Below are 21,398 nucleotides of genomic sequence, written 5' to 3'. Positions count from 1 at the left end.
TTCTGTATTTCTCTCCATGTTTCCTGGGCACTTTTACAGTTTCCGCCCCATAATTTTTTTTTTTTTTTTTAGTTTTGTTTGAAGAGCGATTTGATTTTCCGATAGTATTGGATGTGATTCGAACGATTTTGTCCTCCATTTCTCGCTCAAATCGCTCACATATGACATATTCCCTCTCTCTTTTATTAGTTTAGATTTTTGTTTGTTTGTTTTTCCAGTTTACGCCCCTAAGTTTCGAAATTTCTTTGGTAAGCCGTCAATAGACCTGTATTCTAGAGGCACTTTGATATATATATATATATATATATATATATATATATATATATATATATATATATATATATATATGTGGTTTCAGAAGTGGTAGAGGATGTGTGGATCAGATGTTTGCTTTGAAGAATGTATGTGAGAAATACTTAGAAAAGCAAATGGATTTGTATGTAGCATTTATGGATCTGGAGAAGGCATATGATAGAGTTGATAGAGATGCTCTGTGGAAGGTATTAAGAATATATGGTGTGGGAGGCAAGTTGTTAGAAGCAGTGAAAAGTTTTTATCGAGGATGTAAGGCATGTGTACGTGTAGGAAGAGAGGAAAGTGATTGGTTCTCAGTGAATGTAGGTTTGCGGCAGGGGTGTGTGATGTCTCCATGGTTGTTTAATTTGTTTATGGATGGGGTTGTTAGGGAGGTGAATGCAAGAGTTTTGGAAAGAGGGGCAAGTATGAAGTCTGTTGGGGATGAGAGAGCTTGGGAAGTGAGTCAGTTGTTGTTCGCTGATGATACAGCGCTGGTGGCTGATTCATATGAGAAACTGCAGAAGCTGGTGACTGAGTTTGGTAAAGTGTGTGAAAGAAGAAAGTTAAGAGTAAATGTGAATAAGAGCAAGGTTATTAGGTACAGTAGGGTTGAGGGTCAAGTCAATTGGGAGGTGAGTTTGAATGGAGAAAAACTGGAGGAAGTAAAGTGTTTTAGATATCTGGGAGTGGATCTGGCAGCGGATGGAACCATGGAAGCGGAAGTGGATCATAGGGTGGGGGAGGGGACAAAAATTCTGGGAGCCTTGAAGAATGTGTGGAAGTCGAGAACATTATCTCGGAAAGCAAAAATGGGTATGTTTGAAGGAATAGTGGTTCCAACAATGTTGTATGGTTGCGAGGCGTGGGCTATGGATAGAGTGGTGCGCAGGAGGATGGATGTGCTGGAAATGAGATGTTTGAGGACAATGTGTGGTGTGAGGTGGTTTGATCGAGTAAGTAACGTAAGGGTAAGAGAGATGTGTGGAAATAAAAAGAGCGTGGTTGAGAGAGTAGAAGAGGGTGTTTTGAAATGGTTTGGGCACATGGAGAGAATGAGTGAGGAAAGATTGACCAAGAGGATATATGTGTCGGAGGTGGAGGGAACGAGGAGAAGAGGGAGACCAAATTGGAGGTGGAAAGATGGAGTGAAAAAGATTTTGTGTGATCGGGGCCTGAACATGCAGGAGGGTGAAAGGAGGGCAAGGAATAGAGTGAATTGGAGCGATGTGGTATACCGGGGTTGACGTGCTGTCAGTGGATTGAATCAGGGCAAGTGAAGCGTCTGGGGTAAACCATGGAAGGCTGTGTAGGTATGTATATTTGCGTGTGTGGACGTATGTATATACATGTGTATGGGGGTGGGTTGGGCCATTTCTTTCGTCTGTTTCCTTGCGCTACCTCGCAAACGCGGGAGACAGCGACAAAGCAAAAAAAAAAAAAAAAAAAATATATATATATATATATATATATATATATATATATATATATATATATATATATATATATCACTTAGCTCGCAAATACCACCGGAAAAGCATTTCGCCTACCAAAAAATCTTAGTGTGGCGGAAACTTAAAAATTACCCTTTCCTCTTACGTCCTTGCCAGGGTTCCAGTAATTTTAAAGAACGGATTTGTATTGACGTCAAAGTTGCTTGCTGGTGTTTAGTCCCCTTTCTTTCAGCAGAGACAAATCGAGGATTATTTTCACACTTCGTTCCGCTTCCTTTTCCGCCAACATCTTTTTCCGCACCGTCACACTTTAAAGGGATAGTATTTCCTGCTCAATGGCCGCATCGTTAGAGCAATGCACCTTTGTGACAGAGAGGTGAAACACTCGCACACTAAGACCAGCTTCACGAGATGACACAGCTTGTTTTTTTTTTTTTTTTTAACTGAGCCTTTCCTTAAATCATGTCTGATATGAAAATTACGGGATATAGAACACAGAAGCTAAAGCTATAGTATTGAACTCTTGGAAGCCGTGGAGAGAAGGGATGAGTAGTGAGGTGGTAGGTATAATGGTGTAGATGATTCCATCTGGAGGATATTGAAGTCATGGGGAGCCATGAATCCATAGCATTGTGCATATATATATATATATATATATATATATATATATATATATATATATATATATATATATATATATATATATATATATATATATATATGCAGTAGCGAAAACCAAGGGATATAATATAATCGGTGGATAATAAGGTTGAGGGGAAGTAATAAATTCTGTGGTATGATAGAATCATATGAAGCCTCGAAAAGTGAAAGCAGGAAGTAAGGAAATTACGGGAAGAGTGAAAATGTAGTAAGGACACAACTTGTACTGAAGCTGATAGTTATGATTCTGTAGTCAGTAATGTAGCCAAGTATTAATAACATTCGTAGTAAAGTCATGGAGTGAATGAAGTTTTCAGAATCCATTTTTGTAGATGAGCCCGAACTATGTCAAGAGATTATACCTTATTTGCACTTTTTAATTGAAAGATTTTGTTATTGAAAGAACAGTTCCATTAGTAATGGAAGGATAAAGTCTAATTATTATAGCTAGGACAATCTGGGTTGCCCTGTTTATTACTGTATAATGTCAAAGAAATATCTAATCCTTCAACTACCTGACAACTTTTTTATCCACAGCTGGAGAGAACGCACCATGAAGATGGTAACTGCTGGATGGAGAGGATTACCTCACCAGAGGAAGGTAGAGGCAAAATGAGCCAGGCAGCCAGTCTACGTGTGAATTATTACTCAGCTTGTCTGTCTATGTGTCAGTCCAGGAAAGATCATATTAAACAGGTTTTAAAGTAATTGAATGTTCGAGATATGACTCACCACAAGTATAAAAGATTCGTTGCCTGAAGTGAACAAGATTCCTTCACCTGCAGGCAGCGATGCCAAATCTTTTCAGCCAATATATATATATATATATATATATATATATATATATATATATATATATATATATATATATATATATATATATATATTATCCCTGAGGATAGGGAGAAAGAATACTTCCCACGTATCCCCTGCGTGTCGTAGAAAGCGACTGAAAGGGGAGGGAGCGGGAGCTGGAAATCCTCCCCTCTCGTTTTTTTTTTATTGTTAATTTTTCAAAAGAAGGAACAGAGAGGAGGGCCAGGTGAGGATATTCCCTCAAGGGCCCAGTCCTCTGTTCTTAACGCCACCTCGCTAACGCGGGAAATGGCGAAGTTGGGGGTTATCAGTTAGTGCAAACCCCGGATAATAACGAAGCACCTTTGAATACCAATATTTATTCCAGCATCTTTTACATTATCTCTTAATTTCACCACCCTACAATCACCCAGAGTCAGACAACAGTTGAGGGCAGCCCTTAAATAAACAAATCCATGTACTAGCCTCGATCTTTGCTCTCATTTACAGTTTCCTATTTCTTACATAGATTTCTATTTCTTACTTATAAAACATGATTGCCCTTCATATGTGGGTTTTACATACACTTTAATGTTATTAAGTATGTCAGTTACTTCACCATTTTCAATAACCTCGTTCCCCTACTCGCTTGGCCTGTAACAAACACGTCTCACTAGCGAATATGTACTTACAATCCCGTCATTTTTATTACAAATGTCAGTCTATCGCTTAGACAACATTAAATTTTTTAAAAGAGATTGACTATATGGAGAGTGAATGGTTCTTTAGGAGATAAGAGTAGTAGATGAATGAAACAATGAATGATGGCATCTGCCAATTTAAGACATTGTATGATAGTAAAGAATGTTCAAGAGATGAAGCCTCATGACTGTAAAACTCCCCCTCCATACGGTACAAATAGGTAGTTACACACGCCCACAAACAGACATTCATCATTCTCCTCTGATTTATCATGTCATTCTGAAAGAAATTCTATATTTATTTATTTTGCTTTGTCGCTGTTTCCCGCGTTAGCGAGGTAGCGCAAGGAAACAGACGAAATTCAAACTTCTTGTTAATTATCCATGTTCGTTTCCATGAATCTTCTTCATTCTTTTATGCATTTTTTTTTACTTTTTCTTTCAGGACTGTATATTCATTATTTTCCCTCCATATTCAACTCCTTTTCATGTTGCAATTATATTTTTTCCTGACACTTTATCAATAAACCCAGGCACCTATAACTCACTGATGAGTTTCTGTCTTTGCTTAGTCTAAATATATAATGTACCAACCTTTTTTGATTACCAATTCCCTCACCAATTTTTCCCCCTTAACCTCATTTACTGTGTTGCCCGCACTTGCATATCTAATGTGTTTCCTGCACCTCATGACATAGATACTGATTTAAAGAATCTTATAAGTTCCGTATTGTAGTTTCACCTCAGCTTTTCAACTTATCCAGGGATTCCTGGTTCTTCACCAGCCGGCACACAGTACTGACCATGTTAGCAGTTTTTATGGAGTCCCAATCCAGTACCACTTGGTTGACCGTACATCATGCTCTTTAACTTTGATCTTGTCAGAAGCGAAAGAATAGTGTATTGATTTTAATAATTTGTAGTATATCATATTTGTACCTCTATCTGATACTCACCATGTTAGATATTAGTGTTAATAGTCCCAGACCCCCTTCTGCACCTATTGCTTGTATAATTTTTCTATTGCTTTCATTTTTCCTTGGAACTCCTAACCTACTTGTGCCTCACTTGTCTGCTCGTGTTAAACTTTGTCTCCTTGAGGTAACCAACCATAGTGAACCCCTCCTTTGCATCTCTTCCTTCAGTGATCTCCCTGTAAGCATGCTTAAACTCTAGAGCATGAAGGACGAGCTTTGCGTGTGATAGCTAAGTACCCTCATAATACCCAAAGGTTGTAATGCCATGCTCAAGAGTCATATTACTGAGCTCAGGGATTGTACCATCATGCTTAAAGATCTTACTGTTGAGCTTAAGGGTTTTGCCATCATGGTCAGGAATTGTACCATCATGCTCAAGGATCGTACTTCAGTACTCATGAGTTTTTACCATTGTACTTAGTCATAACATTGTGGTCAACGGTCATACTGTCATGCACAAGGATCATACCATTGTGCCCAAAGATTGTACTGTTGTGTGTAAGGGACCGACTCTATCTCTTTCTTCATATATTATATAAGCAGCTTTGACACTGAAAACCACTTTATTTCATTAGAAAGGAGGTTGTACTGTCCCATCTCTTTCTCTGTGGGAGGAGCAATGTCATACCTTTTCATCCATGATGTGGTAAAAAAAAATGCAGTTTTGAAACATTCTTGACCCCTTGCTATGATATTATAACAGAGTTTTGAGTTTACGTTCATTATATCAGTCATGCCTCCATGCCACACATCCTTTCCCAAGTTTCACCACATCACTAGCATAATTATTTCTATCCTATTACAATACCTTCCCAGCAGACATTCCCCTGTAGTTTAGCTATGCCTCTCATTTATCATATTAGGGTTACTATGCTCAAATCCTACAGGTAAACTCTGTAACCACTATTACTTTGATATCTTTATCCACATAATGAGCATTGATTATGTGTCATTGCAGAATGTTTGCTTAAGCCCTACACACAGCTGCTTCCACCTGGAGACCTGCCTTTCATCCTCTCAGCCCTCAACAGAATGAACAAATATTATTTGTTTGAATCAGGCCTTGTCATCTCCTTCCCCAACCTGACATCTCAGAGTAGGTCACAGTGTACTCACCTTTGAGTACTTATTAAGAAATTTTGCTTGAGATAGGGCTAGTGTGCAGTACTTCATGCATATTTTGCTTGTTTTAAAATGCTCTTTTGTGCCACTAAACTCCATCAGTATAGTGCTGTTATTGATTCTTGGTTGATACAGTGCTCCCTCTATTCAACCATTCAGCCAATTTGAAAGTATTGAAGCTCACTCCAGAAGTATATTTTATTTTACTAGTAGAATACTGAAGAGTATCTTCATATTTCTTGCAGTGCACTCATATATTTTTGTTTATTCCTAGGTATACTTGTAGATTTAATCCTCCTATTTCTTTCCATATTTAAGGCTTTCAGTTTTCTTACATTTGGTTTTTGTCCTATGTCCTGCCAAGCATAGATTATCATATATTTATTAGTTTTAGGACTATGTAGATATTTTTTAAGTCTCCGTGTAGTTTAAATGTTCTACTTTCTCAGCTTAACTTTTACATTGTTTCTGAATTCTTGGCAGCTCATATATTTCAGCTTGTTTGGTCTCTTGCCAAACGGTGCAATAGTGTTCAGTTTTGCCCTATATGTACCTTTTGAATATTTTCATCATCAGCATTTTTTCTCTCATATTGAAAGCTTTCCAGATTGTTTTTTTGCATTGGAGGTACCAATCATGGTCAAAAGTCTGCACCAAGGCTGGGCCTTAATTGAGATATAAAGAAGTTATGAAAGAGAAAAGGAAGAAACAAGGAAAGGTGTTTACAAATTTTGAAGAGACAAGGAGAAGTATTCATAAATTTTGAAGGAAGCAAAAATATCTGTATTTAAGAGCGTTAGATCATAGCTATTAGGAAAGACATGAGAGCGTAGAAAGTTCTAAAGCTTCAAGTTGTGGGGAAAGAGACAGCAAAATGGCCCACCCTTGAGTTGGCAATGGCCACACAGTAATCAAGTGACACAGCAGCTTGCCAAGCATTGTGTACTCTAGCTAGTGGTAAGCAAAGTGGTTTAACACTTAAGCACTCTGATAGTCTTTGGATGTGATGGTCTGACTTTTGACCAGACTTAATTGTCAGGTTAAAGTGCTCTAGGGCTGATTCATCATGTTGAAGAATCTTGCCATCATGTTCAGGATGTTGATATTGCAGGTATTATGTAGCCACTCAGTAGATAAATTGATTGACTTTCTTGCATCTCTCAGGTTTAACATTCACATATCATAGAGAGACCCAAAAGGATTTGTGTGTTAAGGTGACACTTGATAACCTTACACTTCCCCTCCATGACACCATTTTCTGGGATTGCCCAACCAATTCCCAGATGATCAACAAAAAGTTCAACTTGACTGTTCTGGATGATGAAGGAAGAGGGGGTCTCTATTCTTTCATTGTTCCCAATGGGAGTCGTATTGGTGAGTAACCTTAACTCCTTGACCTTGAAAACAATGTTAAGATCTTTAAGGATGACAGTACAACCTTTAAGGATGACCATATGACCCTTGAGTATGATAGCCAAACATATTATCTAACCCAGAAGGGCTACATCAGACATCATGTCATCATACCTAAGAGACAACTGTTTTTCTTCAGGACTGTACCGTTGTGCTCAGGGTTGTACTCATGTGCTGAAAGACTGTACCTTCATACTCCATTATAAGGAATATCAATGGGAAATTACTTCCAACTTCATCAATTCTTTTATTGATTAATTAATTGGTAATAATTAATTTTGATGATACTGATGAGGATAGTACTGGTAGGATTCTTTTAAAGTCACTGTATTTATATACCTAGAATAATAGTGGTTATGATTTTTATATTAATGAAGATAGTACCTAATTGATTTGTTTTTGAAATCCCAATCATGAACATTAGAGAAAACAAAACCACATATTTACAGATACCAACTGTCTGAATTGACTTGGCATTTTATGAGAGTACTTACTTATCGAATAATAATTACTTGGGATAGGGGAGAAAGAATTCTTCCTTCATATTCAGTTTCTAAAGTATGGAACAGAGGAAGGAGCCCAGCAAGGAGTGCTCATCCTTCTTGAAGGCTCTGTCTGGGGGGTCAAAATGTGTGTGGATGTAACCGTGATGAAAAGAAAGAAGAAATAAGTAGTGTGTTTAAGGAAAAGAACCTAAATGGTTTGGCTCTAAGTGAAACTAGGCTATAAGTTAAAGGAAAAGAATGGTTTGGAAATGTCTTAGGGGCAAAGTCAGGGGTTAGTGTGAGGTAAAAGCTGAGAAAGGGGTAGCTTTATTTCTAAAGCAAGAATTGTGGGAATGTGTGAAAGAATGTAAGGAAGTGAGCTCTAGACAAATGTGGGTGAAAAATGAAAGAAAATTCGAGATGGGTAATTATTAGTAATTAAGCACTTAGCCATGAGAAGAAAAATAATGAGGCACAAGTGTTCTGGGAACAGCTAAGTTAGGGTGTCAATAGTTTTGATGCAAGAGATTGTGTATTAGTGATGGTTGGTTTAGATATGAAAGTGAGTAGGGTGGTAGTTGAGGGTATGATTAGAGGGCATAGGGTATTCAGATAGGTGAATGGAAATGGTGAAATGATTGTAGGGTTTTGTGCTGAAAAAAGATTGTTGATATGGAATACCTGGTTTAAGGAGAGGGACAGACACAAGTATACATAAGTGAGAAGGATTATTGGATTACATACTAATTGATCAGGTGGGTAAAAGAGAGACTCTTGTATATGAATGTGCTGAGGTGCACCTGGTAGAGGTGAAGATGAAGATTTGTTGAGGTTTTTGGAAAAAAGTAAATGACCAAGGTGAAATGAAGGTGATGAAAGTAAATTAGCTTGGAAAAGAAACTTGTGTGAAGAAATACCCCAGGAGATTGAGAGTAGAATGGCAAGAGGTTAGAGTAAACGAAGCTAAAGTGTGAGCTAGATATGAAAAATGTTTGAAGACCTATTTGGAGATGCAAGCATTATGTTCTTTATGAGCCATTGTTCCAGTTATGTAATGTAGTGCTACATGTGTGTAATGAACCAAAACCACAGCTCCCTCTCCTGTGAGAGGCATTTCCATGGTTTACACCAGACATTTCATATGCCTTGGTTCAGTTCATTGATGGCATGTCGACCCCAGTATGCCACATCATTCCATTTCACTCTATCCAATGCATGCCTATCACCCTCCTGCATGTTCAGGCCCCAATCACTCAATATCATTTTCACTCCATCCTTCCACCTCCAGTTTGGTCTCCTGGTTCTTGTTTCTTTCACCTCTGACACATATATCCTCTTTGTCACCCTTTCCTCACTCATTCTCTCTATATATTCAAACCATTTCACTACACCCTCTTATGCACACATATAGCCTGTTTGTCAACCTTTCCCATCACACCTTCCTCTACCCTCTCAATCACACTCTTTCTGTTACGACATATCTCTTTTAAACTTTCAATACTTAACCAATCACACCACCTCACACCATATATATTCCTCAAACATTTCATTTCCAACACATCCACCCTCTCTACAACTCTATCTGTAATAGCGCATGCCTTCGCAACCATGTAAAATTGTTGGAACTACTATTCCTTCAAACATACCTATTTTTACTCTCTGAGATTATGTTCTCTTTTTCACATATTCTTCATCACTCCCAGACCCCCTCCAATCCTATGACTCACTTCTGCTTCCATGGTTCCATTCATTGCCAAGTTCACTCCCAGATGTCTAAAACACTTCACTTCCTCCAATTTTTCTCCAATCAAACTATTATATCCCAGCTAACTTGTCCCTCAATCCTGCTGACCTGATAACCTTGCTTTTATTCACATTTACTCTCAGCTTTTTTCCTTTCACACACACTTCCAAACTCAGTCACCAACTTCTGCAGTTTCTCACTCAAATCAGCCACCAGTACTATATCATTGGTGAACAACAACTGACTCTTTTCCTAGGCCCTTTCATCCCCAACAGACTGCATACTCGCCCGTCTCTCCAAAATTCTTGCATTCACCATCCTCACAACCCCATCCATAAGCAAATCAAACAACCATGGTGACATCACACACCCTTGCTGCAGACCAACCTTCATGGGAACCAGTCACTCTCCTCTTCCTTGTACATACACCTTTCACCCTTGATAAAAACTTCTCTGTGTCTAGCAGCTTTCCTCCAACACCTTACATTCTTTAAACCTTCCACAAAGTGTCTCTATAAACCCTGCCATATGCCTTTTCCAGATCCATAAGTGCCACATACAAATCCAACTGATTTTCAAAGTATTTCTAACACACATTCTTCAAAACAAACACCTGATTCACATGTTCTCTTCCATTTCTGAAACCACACTTCTCCTTCCCAATCTCATGCTCTGTAAATGCCTTCACCCTCTCAATCAATACCTTACCACATGATTTTCCAGGTATACTCAACAAACTTATGCCTCTGTGTAGTCTGAACACTCATCTTTATCCCCTTTGCCTTTACACAATGGCACTGTACATGCCTAAGGGGAAAAAATATTTAAATTTCTAAATGATGGAACAGAAGAATGAGCCAGTCAGGGAGTGCTAATCCTCCTCAAAGGCTCAAACCTCATATATTTTCTCAAAAGTTCTGTTGCCATCTTCTGTCTGCACAATCAATTCAAATCAAATCAGGTTCATGATAGAGTCCAATGAACTTGTGACTCCTAATCCCAGTGCCTAGAGGGAGGGCTCAGACATTAGTAGTACCAACCCCTTCCACAACCTTTCCCTCTCTTATAGACCTGCCTCTTTTTCTGTTCACTATGCTAACAATTAGCAACCTCTCTAGTAACCTTTCTGCTGTTGAACACCATCTGTCTATTACCTTTCCTAATATTTTACCTCTATGAGACCCAATTGTCCAATGGTATTTTCATTAGCCCCTTTTTCATATCCATATCTGATTCAAAGCTGGTGTCTGTGTTTATCCCATCATTACATCTGTTGCACACCTCGAGTCCCAAACTTTAATGTCATCTGGCTGAAGGTCTGTCTCTCAACTACCTGCTTTTCCTTTACCTACTGCCCTCCTAGTTCTACAAATTTTACATTTTTCTTCAGCTATCAAAACTCCTGCCATGATGCCATGACATCTTTTCACATGTGAGCGGAGATCCTTTACCTATGGGAATTCAGCATTTACCATAGGGAATGTTTAGCTCTGTTTGTGTCTTTGGGTCTATTTTCCTCTTCACTTTTAGCACTCTGTTGATCTGTTTTCAAATTTTCCATTAATCTTCCTTGCTTTCTGTTTTATCAGTCACTGTGTCTGTATATATCCTTTTCCCTATCTGATCATCTTATGATATTATTTCAATATATTCAGTGTGCATTTTTGTCCTTTCCTTCATTTGAAAGTGTCCTGGTAATGCTTATGCAGTTTCTTGTCCAATATTGTCATCAAATTTTTCCACAGATTGCACAGCCTGTAGTACATCAAATTTTGCCTTCTTATTATTGGCTTCACCTTCTTTCTTCTGATATGGTATCACCTGGATTCCTTTTACTAATCTGTGTTTCTGTTCTCTGGTCACATTGCTCCCTTCATAGTCCTTGATCTGCTTCTTTAATTTACTTAGTTCTAGCTGTAGTTGCATTATCCTTTGATCTTGCTCCTTCATAATTCCCATTTGGTGTCTGGTATTTTCATGTTTTGTCTGTGTGTGTGTGTGTGTGTGTGTGTGTGTGTGTGTGTGTGTGTGTGTGTGTGTGTGTGTGTGTGTGTGTGTGTGTGTGTTTGCATGTAAATATAACTAACATTGGTGTATCACATATTACAGATGTTAATGGAACTAGGCTGGAGGATTGGCAGGTGTTCCAGTATGTGCACCTAACACACATTCTGCTGGAGAAGAAGGTGCCAGTAACACTGCAAATGGTACCCTTAGCCAATCTCACTTACAATATCTCTCTCTTGCACTGCTTGGATGGATTCATCTGCAACCAGACCATCCTTACAGACAACTACATTCTTAAGGGACCTGAAAGGTAGTTACACTGAACATTTGAAATGTCAGATGTGCCTCCAGAGGGCTCTTGAAGTACATACATACATACATACGTACAACATAGAAACATACATGCACACATGCATGCTTACATAGATACTCTGGAATCATATTTAAATATATTTGCAGATGATGCCAAGATCATGAGAGAAATAATGCTGATTCAAGTAAAAGAGGTTATGCTGCTTGCTTATTTTGGCCTTGTCATCATCCAATCAGAGTCTGTCATAGTAATGACTATGTTGTTACATTTATCATTCTGCTCAAAACTACCAATTATCTGGAGCTTTGAACCCTGCTATTAAGAATCTGGTACTTGAATGACAGAAGCCAAAGGTTGAAGTCCTTTTTACATAAGAATGAGATGTTACACCTTGCCTTTTTAGGAGTGCCCCAAAGGAATTCTTTTCACTGTATTTTGGTTGTATTGTATTGAGCTTCTTATTTAGTATACCTCTCCAGTTTTCTACTGAAGGAAATCATCGCATCACTGTTGCTTTCTCATGGAACGTTCAAAAGTCCTAGACATTTTACAGTCTAAGACTTTCTGGCAGTTAGCCCTCCATCATCTTATAAAAGACTAATTTCCCTATAGCACAATAACAATCATTTTGATATTTTTGGGGTTAAGAAAAACAGTCTTGGTTAGAAAAGTATAAACACATATTTGAATAGGCTCATCAGTGGCCCCCACACAATTTTCTTCCTTTATACATTACTAGTGACTGCATTGCAAGCCTTTTCTTATTCAGTGAATATGCAGGTACTTTCCATAATGAAGTCTAAGTATATAGAACACCATAAAATGTTGATGCTATGAGTTATAATATAGATAGATATCAGCAAAATTTATTTTCTAATTTATATAAGTACTTAATAGATAATGTATAAGTGTATAAGTATGAAAAAAACATGATTGTACACACATCTGAGATTACACATTTTTTTGTTCCCACTCTGTCGTCTTACACCTTGACTTCTTTTTGTGCCAAATTATGCATATAGTATAATTTACAACATTTAGTGTTCATACTCTACCAATACTAAAATAGGTATTTTGCTCCTTGCTAGGCCTAGTGTGTACTGTCATGAGGATGATTGGTCACATGAAACAGTGATATTCAACTTACCAGAGCCTGGCATCTTTGAGATCACCACACAGATCATTTCCACTCAATGTCCAACTCAACTTTGCTACCTCTCACGCTCTCCTAAATTTGGTAAGTTCACTTGAGTAGTCTGTTATCATTTCCTGCTGCAGTGCAGGATGCTCCATGCAGAAATTCCTGAAGCACTTCATTAGATAGGCACATTTCAGGGTATAAAATTCCTGAGAGTGCCCAATGGATTGAAGTCATGGATTATCATTGTAAAAGATAAGATTAATATAAATATGACTACCTACCTATTTGGGCAGTAGAGAAAGGGAGTTCTGTGCTCAAAGGGTCCCAGCTTTCCCCACAATTATGTACTTATTTAAATTTTTGTGTACTGTCAGCATGTACAGTTTCATAGATTGTTACATTAGTCCTTTATTCTCATTTTTGAAAGGTAGCTGAGATGGTATGGGTAACTGAAAGCACCAGTCATGCTCATCTCATTGTTATTGTCATACTTGATTGCTGTGACCTGCATCATCGAGGTATCACCAGAAAATAGACAAAGAATGACCCATCCACTCATACACACACACACATATATATACATAATCGTGCATACACATTCATATACACACATATACATATCAGCATATACATACATAAACATACATATTCACAGACATATACATATGTAACATGTACATAATCATACTTGCTTCCCATCATCCATTTCTGACGCCACCCGGCCCCACAGGAAACAGCATTGCCACCCCTGCGTCAGTGAGATAGTGCCAGGAAAACAGACAAAAGAGGCCACATTTGTACACATTCAGTCTTTAGCTGTTATGTGTAATGCACCGAAACCACAGCTCCCAGTCCACATCCAGGCTTCACAGACCTTTTCATGGTTTACCCTATACATTTCACATGCCCTGGATCAATCCATTGGCAGCATGTCGACCCCAGTATACCACATCTTTTTCAGTTCACACTAGTCCTTGCATGCCTCTCACCCTCCTGTATGTTCAGGCCCCAATTGCTCAAACTCTTTTTCACTCCATCCTTCCACCTCTCGTTTGGTCTCCTGCTTCTCCTTGTCCCCTCCACCTCTGACATATATACCCTCTTAGTCAATCTTTAAGATTCCTCACTCATTCTCTCCACATGTCCAAACCATTTCAAAACACCATCTTCTGTTCTCTCACCCACACTCTTTTTATTACCACACATCTCTCTTACTCTTTCATTATTTACTCAATCAAACCATGTCACACCACATATTGTCATCAGACACTTCATTTCCAACACATCCACCCTCCTCTATACAACCCTCTCTATAGCCCATGCCTTGCACCCATATAATTTGTTGGAACTGCTATTTCTTCAATTGTACCCATTTTTGCTCTACGAGATAACGTTCTCTCTTTCCACACATTCTTCATTGCTCCTAGAACCTTCGCCCCCTCCCCCACCCTATGACTCACTTCCACTTCCATGGTTCCATTCACTGCTAAGTCCACTCCCAGATACCTAAAACACTTCACTTCCTCCGATTTCTCTCCATTCAAACTTACATTTCAGCTAACTTGCCCCTCAGTCCTGCCGAACCTAATAACCTTGCTCTTATTCACTTTTACTCTCAACTTTCTCCTTTCAAACTCAGTCACCAACTTCTGCGTTCCACACTTGAATCAGCCACCAGCGTTGTATCATGGGTGAACAACAACTGACTCACTTCCCAGGTCTTCTCATCCCCTAAAGACTGCATACTCGCCCCTCTCTCCAAAACTTTTGCATTTACCTCCCTAACCACCTCATCCATAAAGAAATTAAACAACCACGAGGACATCACACATCCCTGCCACAGACCGACCTTCCCTGGGAACCAATCATTCTCCTCTCTTCCTACTCCTACACATGCCTTACATCCTTATAAAGACTTCTCACTACTTCTAGCAGCTTACCTCCCACACCATATACTCTTAAAACTTTCCTCAAAGCATCTCGATCAACCCTCTCACATATCTTCTCTGGATCCATAAATGCTACATACAAATCCATCTGTTTTTCTGAGTATTTCTCATCACACACATTCTTCAAAGTAAACACCTGATCCACAGTATAGATTTTTAGTTATCATGGTTGGTTTTTATATTATTCTGGTGTTAAGGTAAGCTCCTTGTTTGAAATATGGTTTTTATTAAAGGTACCTATATATTTTCAGTGATCCCTCACAGTATGGTGTTACAGAAGTGGATAACCATTATTACTGGAACCTTTTTCATCTCTCTGATTCTCTTCCTGACTTGGTATTTTGTTCAGCGTACAAAAAAAGGTATGCTGTTTCTCTCTTGTTTGAAAGTGCATCTGTCTTAATTTTGATTATAAAAAAATATTGAATTTGCAGTGATGACTTGAGATTTTCCAGTTAGTTAGTAATGCAGTAAAACTATGCATAGAGGTGAAATGAGTGTGAAAAATGATGAGGAAATATTTGATTAAGAAAAAGAGTAGATAAAGTTGAATTCAGAACACTGAAATTGTAGATTAGCTATGCATTCTCATTACAATACTGAGAATAGATATAGTAAAATGAATATTCATATCATTATTAAAGGGGGTACTTGTTTCTTTGAATACTATTTAGAGAAGATAATTGTATTCCTTATGAAAAGAATGATATCCTCATATATAATGCAAAACATCTTCACCTCTGCCTTCTTTTTCAAACTCTGCACTTTCCTCTTGATCTCCTGCTGCTTTCTCTTATACATGCTCCAGTTACTTGTACTCCTTCCCTGGAAGTGCTGTCCAAATGCCTCTCTTTTCTTGTTCACTGGCAACCTTACTTCTTCATCCCACCACTCACTGTCCCTTACCAAACACCTTTTACATCCCACATGTATTTCTCACACATGCCAGCCCTGCTTCTCTAAATACCTCCCACTCCTCACCCACTCCATTTGCTTCATTTTCACTTACCTTTTGCCATTCAGTCTCTCCTGGTATTGCTTCACAGAAGTCTCTATTCCAACCTCACTTACTCTCACCACTCTCTTCTCACCAATATTGTTTCCTCTTTTACAAAAATTTCTACAAATGTTCACCCTCGCCTCTACAAGATAGTGATCAGACATCCCACCAGTCACCCCTTTCAGCACATTTTCATCCCAAAGTGTCTCTTTTACATGCCTATCAATCAGTATGTAATCCAATAATGCCCACTTACCCTCTTTCTTACCCACATACATATACTTGTGTATGTCCATCTTTTTAAACCATTTATTCCCAATCGCCAGTCCTTTCTCTGCCAGCAACTCCACAAGTTATACACCATTTCTGTTAATAAAACTGAATACCCCATGCCCCCCAATTATACCCTCAAGAGCCACATTACACCTTCACATTCAAGTCACCCATTACTGATACCCAGTCTCTTGCATCAGAACTGCTGACACACTCACTCATCTCCTAAGACACTTGTCTCAAATTACTTTTTCTCATGGCCTGGTTCAAAAGCACTAATAATCATCCATCTCTTGCCATTCATTTTCGTATGTACCCACATCAGTCCAGAATTCCCTTCCTTACAATCTTTCATACACTCCAACAACTGCTGCTTCAGAAATAGTGCTACTCCTCCTTAGCTCTTGCCCTCTCACCAACCCCTGACTTTACTCCTAAGACCCCTTTACCATTGAGCTTTGTTTCTTTTAGACCCAGAACATCCAGGTTTCTTCCCTTAAACATTCTACCTATCTTTCCTCTTTTTGGTTACATACACATGCATGGAATTGCAGATTTCTTTAAGGTGAGAATTTCTTTGATAAGTGTGTACTGTGGATAACTTTCTGTAGAGGAGAAATTTCATAAGTGAGAAACAGCATGGTTTTAGGGAAAGGGTCATTTGTAACTCTGAGAGTTTTAAATGAGAATGAACTCAATCTTTGACTAAAGGGAAAACTGGGTGGACTGTCTGCATCTGGACTGCCGAAAGGCATTTGACACTATACCACACAGGATGCTGCTTATGAAGCTAAATCTCCATTCAGAAATAAGAAAGGAAACTCCATCATTGGATAGAAGAATATCTAAGTATAAGGGAACTAATGGAACTTTCTCCCTATCCCTGGGGATAGGGAAGAAAGAATACTTCCCACGCATTCCTCACGTGTCGAAGAAGGCATCTAAAGGGGACGGGAGCAGGGGGTCCAGAAACCCTCCCCTCCTTGTATTTTAACTTTCTAAAAGGGGAAACAGAAGAAGGAGTCACGCGGGGAGTGCTCATCCTCCTCGAACGAGGAGGATTCAAAAATGGGTATGTTTGAAGGAATAGTGGTTCCAACAATGTTGTATGGTTGCGAGGCGTGGGCTATGGATAGAGTTGTGCACAGGAGGGTGGATGTGCTGGAAATGAGATGTTTGAGGACAATATGTGGTGTGAGGTGGTTTGATCGAGTAAGTAATGTAAGGGTAAGAGAGATGTGTGGAAATAAAGAGAGTGTGGTTGAGAGAGCAGAAGAGGGTGTTTTGAAATGGTTTGGTCACATGGAGTGAATGAGTGAGGAAAGATTGACCAAGAGGATATATGTGTCAGAGGTGGAGGGAACAAGGAGAAGCGGGAGACCAAATTGGAGGTGGAAAGATGGAGTGAAAAAGATTTTGAGTGATCGGGGCCTGAACATGCAGGAGGGTGAAAGGCGTGCAAAGAATAGAGTGAATTGGAACGATGTGGTATACCGGGGTCGACGTGCTGTCAATGGATTGAACCAGGGCATGTGAAGCGTCTGGGGTAAACCATGGAAAGTTGTGTGGGGCCTGGATGTGGAAAGGGAGCTGTGGTTTCGGTGCATTATTACATGGCAGCTAGAGACTGAGTGTGAACGAATTGGGCCTTTGTTGTCTTTTCCTAGCGCTACCTCGCACACATGAGGGGGGAAGGGGTTGTTATTCCATGTGTGGCGGGGTGGCGATGGGAATAAATAAAGGCAGACAGTATGAATTATGTACATGTGTATATATGTATATGTCTGTATGTGTATATATGTGTATATTGAGATATATAGGTATGTATATTTGCGTGTGTGGACGTGTATGTATGTACACGTGTATGTGGGTGGGTTGGGCCATTCTTTCATCTGTTTCCTTGCGCTACCTCGCTAACGCGGGAGACAGCGACAAAGCAAAATAATGATAATAAAAAAGGGAACTAAGTTCACATGTCAGAGGAGCTGTTTCCAAATGGTTTGAGGTGACCTGCAGAGTGCCACAGGGGTCAGTTCTGGGACTATTAATCTTCTTGATCTATATCAATGACTTGCCTGAAGGTATGGGATCCTACCTGATTATGTTTGCAAATGATGCACAGGTCATAAGAGTAATGAAAAGTGAGGAGGACTGTATCAACTTACAAGGGGACCTAAACAGGCTCCAAAATTGGTCCGAGACCTGGTTGATGAAATTCAACCCTGGCAAATGTAATGACGATGGGATATAGTGAAAGACAACCCAATTTTAGTTTCACCTAGCAAGATATAAGCTTCAAGACTGTATGTGAGAAGGACTTGGGAGTAGACATAGTCCTTAACCTGCTGCCAGAGTCCCATATTAGAACAGCTGTGTAAGGCTTATAATATTCTGATGTTTAATCAACTTGCACTTTCATCTTCCATTGAAATATTAGGATGTAGTCTGTGAATTATTTGATGAAAATGTTTTTATATTATGAAATGAAGTGGTCTTGTTATGAGCTGGTCTGTTTTAAGTGTAATTAATTGGTATTAATCCCCATTCTTACTAGCAGTGTTCACAATGTAGGGATTGACTCATATTAGGAATTTATCCTTCCTTTACAGGGATATACAGTGCCCTGAAGGAGAATCCCAGGAAACCAACACTGCTGCTTGTGTACCATTTTACTGCTGTAAATGAATTTGTGTTTGTGAAGAAATTGGCCATCTTCTTGAAGGAAGCAGGCTTTATTAACCCTCTTATGGTTGACATTCATGGCAGAAAACAGGTGGGTATATGCTAGACAAATGGTTGTCTAGTAGACAGGTGGGTATGTTACATACAGATAGATGTTTAGAATGGATGATTGATATTGAGTAAAACAGAGGATAATGTGCATAAGAGATGGATGATCACATGACAGCTACCACAGCCTCTTTTTAAAAGGCAAGCTTTTCACCTCAGTGACACTTAGATTGTTCTTTTCCTTTATTCTTAGATTATGTTTTCCCCCTTCATGTTTCTTTCATGGCCTGGCCTTGAGAAGAATGTCTCTCGATATCTAAGTCTTTGACATTAAAGAAAGAAGAGTGTGTTACAAACAGGTAGATGTGTAAGAGACAAGTGGATTTGTAAAAGGCAGCTTTGTGTTTCACAGACATATATGTCTGTAACAGACAAACAAGAGTTGAAGAGATGGGTGAATATGAAATAGAAATTTGTGTCTCTAACATACTTGTAAATTGGTGTGTTGAGTAGCGGTAGGTAGCAATGTAACAGACATATTCAAAAGTGAATAGATAATAGGACCAGAAGATTTATGGCAGACAGGTAGGTTAGTAAAAGACATGAATGTGACAGTTGTTATTGTAATGGACAGATGAATGAGAATCACACGGGAGTGTAACAGAAAAAGTATGAGTGAAAACAGGTGAATATGCAATACACAAAAAAGTATTACAGACTTATTGGTTTGACAGATGTGTATATTTCAGGTAGGTGGATACAATCACATAAGCGTTTAACAGGGGGTTAAGTGTAATAGATATATGATATAGGTGTCTGTGTGATAGATGGTTGTGTAATAGTCACTCAAGTGACTTACTTCTGTGAGGTAAGCCAATGTGATTTACAGGAAATATTTAAGAGACAGATGAATGCATCAGAGAAGAGAATGTAACAGAGTGTCTATTATACAGGTGGCTGTGTAACAGATTTTTTAGTTCAGCTGGCAGTGAGTGTGCATCAGGCAGGTTAGTGTTTATTGATATAAGAAACTGTAATAGATGGGTGGTAATGAGTATGTAATATACACATTAGTATTGTAATAGACAGGTGAGTGTGTACCAGACAGTTGTTTGTTATAGTTGAGTAGGTGTGTAATGGACTGATATATACATATGGAACCATAGAAGCAGAAGTGAGTCAGAGGATGGGGGAGGGAGCAAAGGTTCTGGGAGTGTTGAAGAGTGTGTGGAAGGTGAGAACGTTATCTCGGAGAACAAAAATGGGTATGTTTGAAGGAATAGTGGTTCTAACAAAGTTATATGGTTGTGAGGCATGGGTTATAGATAGGTTATGTGGAGGAGGGTGGATGTGTTGGAAATGAAATGTTTGAGGACAGTATGTGGTGTGAGATGGTTTGATCGAGTAAGTAATGAAAGGGTAAGGGGGATGTGTGGTAATAAAAATAGTGTGGTTGAGAGAGCAAAAGAGGGTGTGTTGAAATGGTTTGGACACATGGAGAGAATGAGTGAGGAAAGATTGACAAAGAGGATATATGTGTCATAGCTGGAGGGAAGGAGGAGAAGCAGGAGACCAAATTGGAGGTGGGAGGATGGAGTAAAAAAGCTTCTGAGAGATCGGGGCCTGAACATACAGGAGGGTGAAAGGCTTACAAAGAACAGAATGAACTGGAACACTGAGGTATACTGGCATTGATGTGTTGTCAATAGATTGAACCAGGGCATGTGAGGTGTCTGGGGTAAACCATGGAAAGGTCTGTGGGGCCTGGATGTGGAAAGGGAGCTGTGGTTTTGGAGCATTATACATGACAGCTAGAGACTTAGTGTGAACGAATGTGGCCTTTTTTTCTGTTCCTGGTTCTGCCTCACGGGAGGGGGAGGGAAGGGATGCTATTTCACGTGTGGAGATGTGGCGAAGGGAATGGATGAAGGCAGCAAGTATGGATATGTACATGTGTATATATGTATATGTATGTATATGTCGAAATGTATATGCATGTATATGTGCGTATGTGGGCGTTTATGTATATACATGTGGGTGGGTTGGGCCATTCCTCGTCTGTTTTCTTGTGCTACCTCACTAATGCGGGAGACGGTGGTTAAGCATGACAAAATGTATATATATTAATGAAATGATGGGTTTGCAATAGTCTGGTGATTATGAAATTCATTGGTGAATATGTAACTTTCAGATGTTACATGAGAGACATTGTTTAGCTGGAAATGGTACCAAGAATTTCATGTTATTTTCCTTGATGTCATACTAAAACAGGCATTATAATTAAAATTTTCCAATATATTGAAATGATTCATTATTAAAGGAAAAGAACATTAAAAAAGT

General features: G+C 39.0%; 1 protein-coding gene across 3 annotated transcripts in view; it reads left to right on the top strand.

Moving 5' to 3' along the window:
• Positions 1-21,398, top strand: part of LOC139765369 (uncharacterized) — a 34,695-nt gene that overhangs the window by 4,918 nt on the left and 8,379 nt on the right. For 2 of the 3 annotated variants that reach the window (XM_071692748.1, XM_071692757.1), the window contains exons 2-8: positions 2,946-3,009; positions 5,840-5,977; positions 7,168-7,377; positions 11,755-11,962; positions 13,054-13,202; positions 15,307-15,417; positions 18,938-19,101. In XM_071692748.1, the coding sequence (XP_071548849.1) occupies positions 2,946-3,009; positions 5,840-5,977; positions 7,168-7,377; positions 11,755-11,962; positions 13,054-13,202; positions 15,307-15,417; positions 18,938-19,101 (1,044 nt within the window). The remainder of the gene's footprint in view (positions 1-2,945; positions 3,010-5,839; positions 5,978-7,167; positions 7,378-11,754; positions 11,963-13,053; positions 13,203-15,306; positions 15,418-18,937; positions 19,102-21,398) is intronic. The other variant, XM_071692756.1, reaches the window with a different exon arrangement.

This window comes from Panulirus ornatus, chromosome 4 (genome assembly GCF_036320965.1).
Source record: "Panulirus ornatus isolate Po-2019 chromosome 4, ASM3632096v1, whole genome shotgun sequence".
NCBI classification, from domain to species: Eukaryota; Metazoa; Arthropoda; class Malacostraca; order Decapoda; family Palinuridae; genus Panulirus; species Panulirus ornatus.
The sequence above is the reverse complement of the archived record's forward strand: the minus strand, read 5'-3'. Positions and strand labels throughout refer to the sequence as shown.